This window comes from Echinops telfairi, unplaced genomic scaffold, assembly GCF_000313985.2.
Source record: "Echinops telfairi isolate 266 unplaced genomic scaffold, ASM31398v2 ScPeMD7_7469;HRSCAF=8507_1, whole genome shotgun sequence".
In the NCBI taxonomy this organism is placed as follows: Eukaryota; Metazoa; Chordata; class Mammalia; order Afrosoricida; family Tenrecidae; genus Echinops; species Echinops telfairi.
Genome location: NW_022111373.1, coordinates 70,453,261 through 70,463,392, shown reverse-complemented (window position 1 = coordinate 70,463,392; position 10,132 = coordinate 70,453,261). Strand labels below are relative to the sequence as shown.

Below are 10,132 nucleotides of genomic sequence, written 5' to 3'. Positions count from 1 at the left end.
TGTGCATAGCACTTTATTAGACTCCGTTGGTTGAAAAATGAACAAAATCATTCTTTCCTTCTTGGAGCTGATATACCGTAAAACCTTGAAAGCCAGGACCTGTGTAAGGCAAGGCACCTGTCAGGAAGGAAAATGTAAACATTTTCCTCTGAAAAGTGGGGATGCTACACCCTGAAAATGGCGGGAAATCTGTGTGAAGAGAAGGTAGGCTCGCCAAGCTCCAGTTCTCTGGGGCTTTACTGGTGTACAAGTGGTGGCTGTGATGGAGACGAGGAGCCCTCAGGGTCAGCCGTTTGAAAAGACCAGCTGCTTCTCAGGAGAAAGCTGGGGCTTTTTACTCCCATAAAGAATTACACTCTCGGGCAACTCTACCCTGTCCTACAGGGTCACTGTGGGTCAGCGTAGACTCGATGGCCGTGAGTGTTGGCTATAACCGCGTTCACTGGGTGGTTGGAAAAGAAACCAGGAGGATAACCATCCGACAACGAGAAGGCCATCTTTGAACCTGTTAGATCGCATTAAGCTCATCTAGGACCAAGAATTAGAATTGGAAACATAGTATGTAGAACGACTCAACTCCTCTGTTACCTGAATATCTCACCTTATAATTGAGTCATTCAAGTAATAGCCTGACTATGGTTTTCAACTGCCCAATTTGTAGCAGCACAATTTAGATATTAGATTTCTTAAAGAATAGGCCTTTTTTAAAAATGGTGAACAACACAAATTCGATAATCTGACTCACATTTTGGAAGAAAACAATTTGAAATAAAACTTTAATCCAAGTCATAGTTCTTTGTGATTAAAAGAAATTCTTATGTGTAATAGACACAAGTTCAAAATTCAAAATCCACATTAAAAATTGAACAGTTTGCTATATGCACCTATCTTACATTCTCTAATTTTAATAGATAATTTTTATTAGTTTCTCACATATCTTTCCAATGTTTTAGTGTAGTAGCAGCAAACAATAAGCATCTATTCTTATCGCACACACCCACCCACTTAAATAAATACGCAAAATGGTGTAGGCTGCATACACTGAAAAACACAACTTCATCTCCTCAGCTTCTTTGGGTTATGTGGCTTATATTGAGGCTCTTAAAAGATTCCTTGTTTCTCCCAAACCCCACTTAGTGATTGATAAACGCATGTTAATTGCACAGATGCAAGGATAAAATCTTATTGGAATTATGATCATAAGTTTCAGTAAGAAAACTGTTTCAATACAATTTCTATTACTAAAGTAATTACAATGTTACTTTTATTTGAGCCATATTTTAACACTAGCTTTTTTCTACTAGTCACTGAGACTTGCTAAATTATCTTTTACCACTTAGTTGATTTTTTAAAATTATTTTAGTTTTTTAATCTTGTTCTTTGTATCTCCTGTTTTGATTTAGCTTGCAATGTAATGAAGTTTAATTTTTAATACCTTTTGGGAAACTTGTACATCTGCATTGATAAAATTACAACCATACATCCATGGTTTTTACAAATGAAGAAATAAAGTGAATTCTTGTGCTTGATATCATGAACCTCCTCTGGATATGATAAAGGGTTTGAATTTTGGTGAAAATCAGGTGGTGGCCAAGATGGTCTTCAGCCATGTCCACCTCCCGGTACTCACAGCTTTGTGTAGTCTCCTATATTGTACCAGTGGCATGCCTCTTCTGAGAGTACGTTGTACAAGACTGGTTTCCATCTGGGGTGCAGATGGAATCATTCTGTTGACTCACTCATTCTGGGAAACAGCTTCCTGGCATGAGCAGTGCTAGAGAATTCCACTTGATGAGGAACCGAAGCCGCCTGCCAACACCCACCTAAGTGATTCAATCCTTCACCCAGAGTCACGCCTTCAGACTTCAGCCCCAGCTAATGGCTCGACTGCAACCACATGTGAACAATTCAACTTAAGCTCATCTCGATGCTTGTCCCTCAGAAACCATGTGAAATAATAAATGTCTGTCTTGTTAAACTACTAAGTGTTGAGGTCGTTTGTCATATGCAGCATCTATGACTAGATAAATAACTTTGAGTAACCCTAAGAAAATATTGCTAAAGTGATTGATTTTCATGACAACATTAAATGTTTCTTACCATTTTTAATTCCATGCCATACACATGTCAAGCACAGAAAAAAACAAGACATAGGGTAGGATATAGTTGGATAAACAAAGCTGTCGTTGTGGGGACCATTGCGTCTGAAGAGAGATTTAAGAGTGCCCTTGTGTCTGGTGAGTGGAAGACATTCAGGCCCATGCCCCTGCTGAAAAGAACCAGCGCTGCTTAGAAGACAAAAATCACCTGAAAACCAAAATGATAATGTCCACTCCCAAACCAGAGAAAGAATGTGAACCAGGGCCCTGCGTATACAACCTTACAGGGACAAAAGAATCAAAAGTTCAGGGTTCACAAGGCGAATTTAACAGAAAACCCCTCTCCCCCGAAGTTCTAGGTGAGAATCCCAGTTAATGATGGGAGGAGGCTAAACCCTTTACTTTCCACCAAGAACGGGGAAGCTGGGAACCAGGGGGTGTCAAGAGTTTCCCCAGAGGAGGTGGAGAGGGGAATCCAACTTGGGGGACGCTGTGTGGGAGAGGAGAGCAATGTCCTGCATAGTTTTCAGTGGCTGGTTTTTCAGAATTAGATTGCCAGGCCTTCCTAACTGAAGATAAACCAAAACCAAACGCACTGCCATTGGGTCAATGCTGACTCATAATGATGCCCCTGTGGGTTTCCCTGTTTATGGGGGTAGAGTCTCTCCCTCGGAGCTGCTGCTAGTTTTGATCACAGGCCAATACATAACCACAGGGCCACCAGGGTTCCACCGTAAAGGTGTGGCCTGTATGAGGTACAAATGAACCTGCAACCTTGGCATCAGTGCTGAAGAAAGGGCACACTTGCTACTAAGTGTTGAGGTAGTTTGTCATATGCATCGGAGACTGTCTGGGATTGGGAGAGCAAAAGCTCTGAATACTGAAGGATGGTGTAGAGTATCTGCTTGTTAGGCCGGCCTCTGGACCATGCATATGTGTGGTAGACCAGAATAGTGCTATCAAGGCCCTGGAAAACATTGACATTGGAAACATCACACAGGCAGCTGGCCAGGGTAAGTGACCTAACAGTATTGACTGCCTGACAAAACAAAACCCCAACATTGTCCTGAAAATTTAAACCTGATGCACAAACAATCCAAAATTACTCAGCAGAACTAGGAACATCTAAATGTTCACAGGAAAAGACAGAAACTTGAGGACAGCAACAGGGTGAAATTACTAGAAAAACAACTTGTCACTACCTATTTTAATGATGCTCCAAAAAAGTAAGGCAAACTTTCTTGAAAGAAGTTCTGAACACACACACTAGCTGTAAAAAAAACAAGTGGAAATGTTAGAACTTAAAAACTCACTGAAAGAAGATGGCTGAAGAAAGAGGAAAGAAAACAGCACTTTAGGGTCCTGTTGGACAGTATAGGGTTCAGGTTTTGTACTACATGTGTCTCAAATGAGGGGAGAAAGATTGTAAGAAAAACCAAAGAAATGAGTGAACCCAAGGTCAGCAGCTCCCTGATGTCTCCTGGGACAGGCAGGCAAAGGGACAGGAACACTCTGTCCTGCTCGGGCTCTGACATGAAATGCCACACCCTCAGGGAGGTGTCATCAGACAGTGTCCCCCCCCCACCTTCCCCAGGTATGTCTAGTCATAAAATCTTAATCACATTCCTCAAAAAGATAAAACACAGAGCTACAATATGACATAGTATTTCTACTCTACTGTATACCCAAAGCAGGAGGCCCGGTGGTATAGTAATTATGCATTGGGCCAATAACCACAAGTTCAGCAGTTCAAAACCTCTCAGCAGGAGACAAATGAGGCTCCCTACTCCCATCTTGTAAACTCACAGGGGCAGTTCTGTGTTACAGGGTCTCTGAGTGAGTTTGGTTCTTTGATTCTGGTGTGTATCCAAGAGGAAGGGAAACATACACCCACACAAAACCTTGCTTATGTTTATAGCACCATTAATATCATCGCCAAAGCAACACAAATGACTATCAGCTGATGGATGGATAAAATGCAGCATATCTATCAGGGTACATGCAGACGGGTGGCTACAAACTCATAGAACCCAGTATTTGAAAATATTTCAAAGCACGAAGCCGTTGTTTCATACATAACCTCCATCTTGCTCTGTACACTTCCGAAAGCAAGGTTTCCATTTCTCGAATTTTTCCACACAAAAATGTTCTTCTCAGTTTACACCACTTCAAAATGGTAGGTTAGGCAGCTCAAGGGATTCAAATCATGTTCCTTTGAGTACGGAGAACAAAAAGAAGCCCGATTGGGCCAACGTCAGGGCTGTAGAGATAGTTTCCCAATTAAATTCTCCTAGGACAACCCATACGAATGTTTTAGCGTACAATAGAGACCCCAAGTCTAAAATATAATTTAAGAACATTAAGCCTTAAGCAGGAAAAGAAGAGGGAGAACAACAGCACGAGGTAGTCATAGTAGCCCAGGGCTTGTAGAGAGTCAGAGACTGAAAGAGGACTTAAGAGGGCAAAGTAACCAAAAGGATGATTGGCAGCCGAGCAAGTCCACACAGTTAGGTCGGACTACAGAAAAGGGAACTGGCCCATCCTTGGGGCACATACGTTTTGTTAGATCGAAGAGCTTATAAGATTGGTTCAGGGCCTTGTTACCAAGGCAGTCAGGCTATGACTCCTGGCCTGTAACCCCTGCATCCCAAATTTCTTGAAAAACACACTCAGATAAGTCCAGAAGGGTTGTGTGTGCTGCTTCTCCCTGAGCCCTTAGGGCAGTGATAGTAAGCCACTTTCTAATGCATTCTGCCTGAGGGCAAAACTATTCTGCTGATGGTCAGTAGTCAGGAGGAATTCAATGGAGGCTGGGTTCTTGTGGAAATTCATAAATGGATTTAGGGCTTCCACTGTGAACCATTGCCATTTGCAAACTTGGTGAGTTAGTTAATTGTGCCAGCCTGGCCAATAATCACATGTGGGTCTGGTTGAAAGGCGGAGGGATAAATGGGTGATGAAGCCTCGCCTTTCTAGTTCTCGGGTCTCTTGTTTTGTGATGGTTGCATCAGGTGCAGCTGCCTTAGCAGTTCCCTGCTTCAGCTTGCAAGATGGATTTCCTACAAGACATCCCCAAGGAGAAGCCGCATGGATCTATCCTGATGCAGCCCTGGGTGCTGGAGCAGCCATGTGGAGACCCCTGCCAGTGCTGAGATGCTTACACGTTCACGGACTCAGCTTTCCTCCTGCAGTTGGCATTATTGCCTCTGTTTTGTGAGGTGAAGGACTTTGTGGACTGGTGTTGGGTATGGGTTAATGTTGGACTTGTGGGCTTGGGCAGCATTGGGTTGGGATGTTTTCGTGATGCACGTTTTCTTTGCATAAAACTCTCTCTTATACCTGAGTTGCTGTGGATTTGTTTCTCCAAAGTACCTAGACTAATACACTTGGTGTTCAGAAATTTAAGCTCTAATAAACTACCCTCAACTAACGAACAGAGCAGTTGCATTATTATGTTGGGAAAAACATTCCTCCGTGCAACATTCCTGGCCATTTTCTCACTAAGACAGATTTCAATTTTCTTAAAGGAGCTTCCTAATAAGCTGCCATTGACCTTCCTGTGTCTTTTGAGAATACCTATCATGACTACCCTTTGGGAATCTTCCTTAAAAAACAAAACAAAAAATTTGCCCAAATTTTCTGAGCTGACCCTTCTGCCTTGAATGTCTCTGGGTCAGCAGACTAAACGCGTGTGTGTGTGTGTGTGTGTGTGTGTGTGTGTGTGTGTGAAGGCATTTTAACAAATCTAAGACAAATGTATTACTGAGAAAACTAACCATCCACTAAACAGACATGTTGAAGCACGTTTTGTTGGGGATAAACCTGTGTATGCATAAACTGGAACCCCAGTCACTGCAATACTTTTTCGACTTGCACAGATCCATTGAAAAGCAAAACCCACTGCGAATGAGTCAATCCCAAGTCAGAGCAACTTGCTAAGGTGTCCAAGGCTTGAAACAATTTCAGAAACATGTTGCCACATCTTTCTCCCTTGAAGTAGCTGGTGAATTTGAACTACTGACATACAACAAAAGATTATTCACAGAAACAAATGAAGTACTGATAAACGCTAACAACAAAACCAAGCTCACTGTCAACTGCGTCAATGCTGAATCACAGCAATCCTCTAAGACATGGGTTCTCAACCGGTGGGCCACGACACCTTTGGTGGTTGAACGACCTTTCACAGGGGTGGAAACATATTTCCAATGGTCTTAGGAACGGAGACACCACTTCTCTATCCGTCTCCTGCTCCTCGAGTTTCTGTTTCATACTCTCTTAATGGGAGTACAAAGCCCTGTCCTTCTCCCACAGAGCTGACGGTAGTTTCGAACTCCTGACTTTATGGTTAGCAGCTCAACGTGTAACCACTATGCCACAGTATGGGTCAATCGTGGTGATAGTGTGCTAAGTGAAGGAATCACTTACAAAAGACCATATATTGTATTATTCCGTTTAGATGTAATATGCAGAAGAGAAAAGTCTACAGAGTGACAGCCTGGAATGTTAGGGCGCAGTTCTGCTCTGTGCTAACAGGTCACTACGGGTTGATTCGACTCAATGGCAGTTTGTTTTGTTTTGTTTGTTTTTCCCTCCGTAGAGATAAAAAGTAGATTAGTGGTTACCTAGGGCTGAATGGGACTCGAGGTGGGTGACAGTTAAGGGATGTGGGTTTCTTTTTAGGGTGTTGATAATGTTCTACATTTTATTGTAGTGATGGTTGCAAAACGGAATGTATGAAATCCCATTGAATTGTACCCTCTAAATAAATGACTTGTATATCTCAATAACGCTGTTGGGTAAAAGGCCAATAGAATCAAATTTAGGGGCCTAATTTAGAGTTAAATTTATACATATAGCCTCTGGTCGTACAGCAGTTAACCGCTAGCTACAAGGTCAGCAGTTCAAACCCCACGGCTGCGTGGCAAAAGACGAAGCTGTCTGCTCTCACCAGGCTTTACAACCTCAGAAACATTCAGGTAGCGTCCCACCTGGTTCTACAAGGTCACGGTGAGTCTGAATGGACTCGGTGGCGGTGGAGTTCTCCGTCGGTCAACCTCCGCCACCACCCAAACTCAGTGCCACCGACTCCCACCCTCCGCCTCAGAGCGTCCCGACAGAGGGAAGCCGGGCCATAAATCTTTACAGGCACAGATCGTTTCCCTTTCTCCCGCGGGGCGGTTTGAACCGTCCACCCAGCGGTTAGCAGCAAATGTTTAGCAACAAAGCTTTTCAAAAAGGCGGTATCAGGGACGTGGCTCCGCGGGAGAAAGACGGGGCTTTCTCCACCCGTCAAGAGTTACAGCCTCCGAAACGCAGCGGGGCGGCTCCACCCGGCGCTCCTCCAGGCCGGCCTCCGCGCGGGGCGCGGCCGCTGCCCGGGTCGGCCCGGGAGGTGGAAAGCGCGCGCCGGGGACCAGAGCCACAGCCTGTGCGCTTGCGCGCTGCTCCAGCCCCTTTCCGGCTCCGCTTCGGAAGCGCGCGCCCCGGCGGCCCCCGAGGCTGTCGGTGTCCAGAGCCCGCGGCGCCTTCAGTCGGCCTTCCACGCCACCCGAGACGGTCCGCCGCGGGCCCACCGCTCCGCGCCTGCGCGCACTGTGGCATCGGTCACCATGACAGCGGCCGCGGGGAGCCCGGGTAAGCGCTGGTCGCCGCGCGCTCGCGCCGGGAGCAGGGTCCGCGCGGGCGCAGTGCGGGCTGGCGGAGAGAGCGCCTGGCTCGCCGCCCGGGCCTCCCGTCCACGGGGGCGCGCTTCGAGAGGCCCCTCCCCTCGGCTCGCGTCGGCCCTGGGTGCCCAGCGACCGCTGCGCTGGCATCCCCGCGCCCTCACCCTCGAGGGCGAGGACCTTGGGCCCTGGGGTGGCGTTCGGGCGAGAGTGTCGGAGAAGGGAAAGAATCGCTGTTCGAGGTCTTGGTTCCGATCGAAGAAAGGTGCCGCTAGCTCAGCTCCTTTCCGCAGACCCTTTCGACAGCCCAAGGCCAGCCTGGCTTCGCTCCGGGAACTGGGAGAGAGTGGGAATTGCCGGCGCAGGAACGTGGCTGGGCATTCTTCCAGCTTATAGTTGCACAACCTTTGGAAGCTGTGGTCTGACCCCTGGAATCAGCGTTTCCAGTCGGGCGTGTACGGTATTGCAGAGGGTTACAGTGTCTTTTACATACCCTGACGTAGTCGCATTCACTTCCACATGCCACCCCGCCCCGCCGCCGCCACCCTTTAGTTTCTCCTGTTGTGACTACACCAGACTCTCATTATAGAACGTTTATAAAGTATCGTGAAGTGGGAAAAACTTTCTTCAGACTGCCAGGACTCGGAGACACCGCTAGTAACGTTCTGGTATTTGTCTAACAAATCTCACTTTTAAGAAAATATCGTTAAGATTACAGAAAAAAATGTTTTCATTGCTTGAACTATATTTCATCAAATGTACTTAAGCAGTTTCTTAATCAGGAAAGTATCCATTGTTTCTTTGGAGTTTCGAGAACTAACGCTGTGATGAACACCTTTGTGAACCCTATGCGCACAATCAACTTCCTCACCCCCAGATTCCTGTAGCCAGAATTATTGGATCGAAGGATGTGAATAGTTCGAAGTCTTGTGTTTAAACTTCATGCAACATTCTATTTAGATCAGAGTTCCCTCTCTCTCTCTTTCTCTCAAGCCTGGGGTTCTTTTTCTTACATTCCAGTATAAATCCATTTAATACTTTGTTTTCCCTTTAAAAAAAAATCTGAATGTAGGGCAAAGGTCAACTCAAAACACTGCCACCTTCTCATTCCTAGACTGTATAATTGTAGGTTCTCTTGTGAATTGATGCAGGGCTTACAAAAATCTGAATAAAATGTGTGCTAGTGTGAAAAATATTCCAGATCAATGATATTCTCATTCCCAGGTTATTGATGAGATTAATTTTTAACCAGATTCTTCCGTCATATGAATCATTTTCTCACCCCTATTAAAAAATAATTACAGGCAGTCTTTCTTTGGTTGCCACATCCAACTTCAATAGAAAATATTTGGAAAATAAAAAAGCAATTAAATGATTAAAGCAATCCCTCAAAGGCTAAGATTGAGCAAGCATAAACTGCTATTTACATAATAATTACATTGTGTTTGGTATTATAAATACTCCAGAGATGATTGAAAGCATATGGGAGGATATGCATGGAGGCTATGTATAGGTGATCTTCTGATAAAACCAAACTCGCTCTCATAGAATCAATTCTGACTTCTAGTGACCCCACAGGATAGGCAAGAACAAGAACTGCCCCTGTGGGTTTCTGAGACTGTAACCCTTTATGGGAGTAGAAAGCCCTATCTTTCTACACAGAACACAACCAAGGCTCATTGATATGCAGAGACTATGCCATTTTATACAAGGGGCTTGAGCATCCATCCACAGTGGTCCTAGAAGCAACACCCCCCTCACCCCCACAACACACACAGACTCACACCCTGCAGATACCGGGGCTAAATTCTGTCTTCTTTCTAATTCCAGCTTCTAGAGGCTGACTGCATTCCTTGGCTGGTGGCCCCTTCCTCCACATGTAAAGCCTATGTTAGTAGCCAGAATCCTCTCACACTGCATCACTCTGATGCTGACTGTATTGCCTCCTCTGCTCACTCATAATGACACTTATGATTACATTGAGCCCACCTGGAGAATCCAGGATTGTCTCAAGGTCAGCTGATGAACAACCTTCATTCCATCTGTACCTTAATTCCCTCTTGCCCTACAGTCACGGGGATTAAGGTGCTGTTGTTGGATCTGGAGATCACCATTCTTCCTACCGCAGAACTGCAGCATACTGGTCTCCATTTTACTTCGAAAACGAATGCGCTATTTCTATTGTTCAGAGTAGGCACAGCAGAATGTGTACCAATTTAACAATTTCTATGTGTATAATTCAGTATAAATTCTCTGGGTTTCTAAGACTGTAACTAGGAAAGTGAGGCTTTCTGGAACTCCTGTAAGGAAGTAAATGTGGTGAAGAAAGCTGATGGTGCCCGGCTATCAAAAGATATAGCGTCTGGG

The 10,132-nt window shown here is 45.1% G+C and overlaps 1 protein-coding gene across 1 annotated transcript in view; it reads left to right on the top strand.

Moving 5' to 3' along the window:
- Nucleotides 1-7,700: 7,700 nt before the first annotated feature.
- FAM151B (family with sequence similarity 151 member B) overlaps nt 7,701-10,132 on the top strand; it is a 42,204-nt gene continuing 39,772 nt past the window's right edge. Inside the window, exon 1 of the mRNA XM_004703511.2 lies at nt 7,701-7,736. Coding sequence (XP_004703568.1) covers nt 7,712-7,736 — 25 coding nt within the window. The 5' untranslated portion in view covers nt 7,701-7,711. The remainder of the gene's footprint in view (nt 7,737-10,132) is intronic.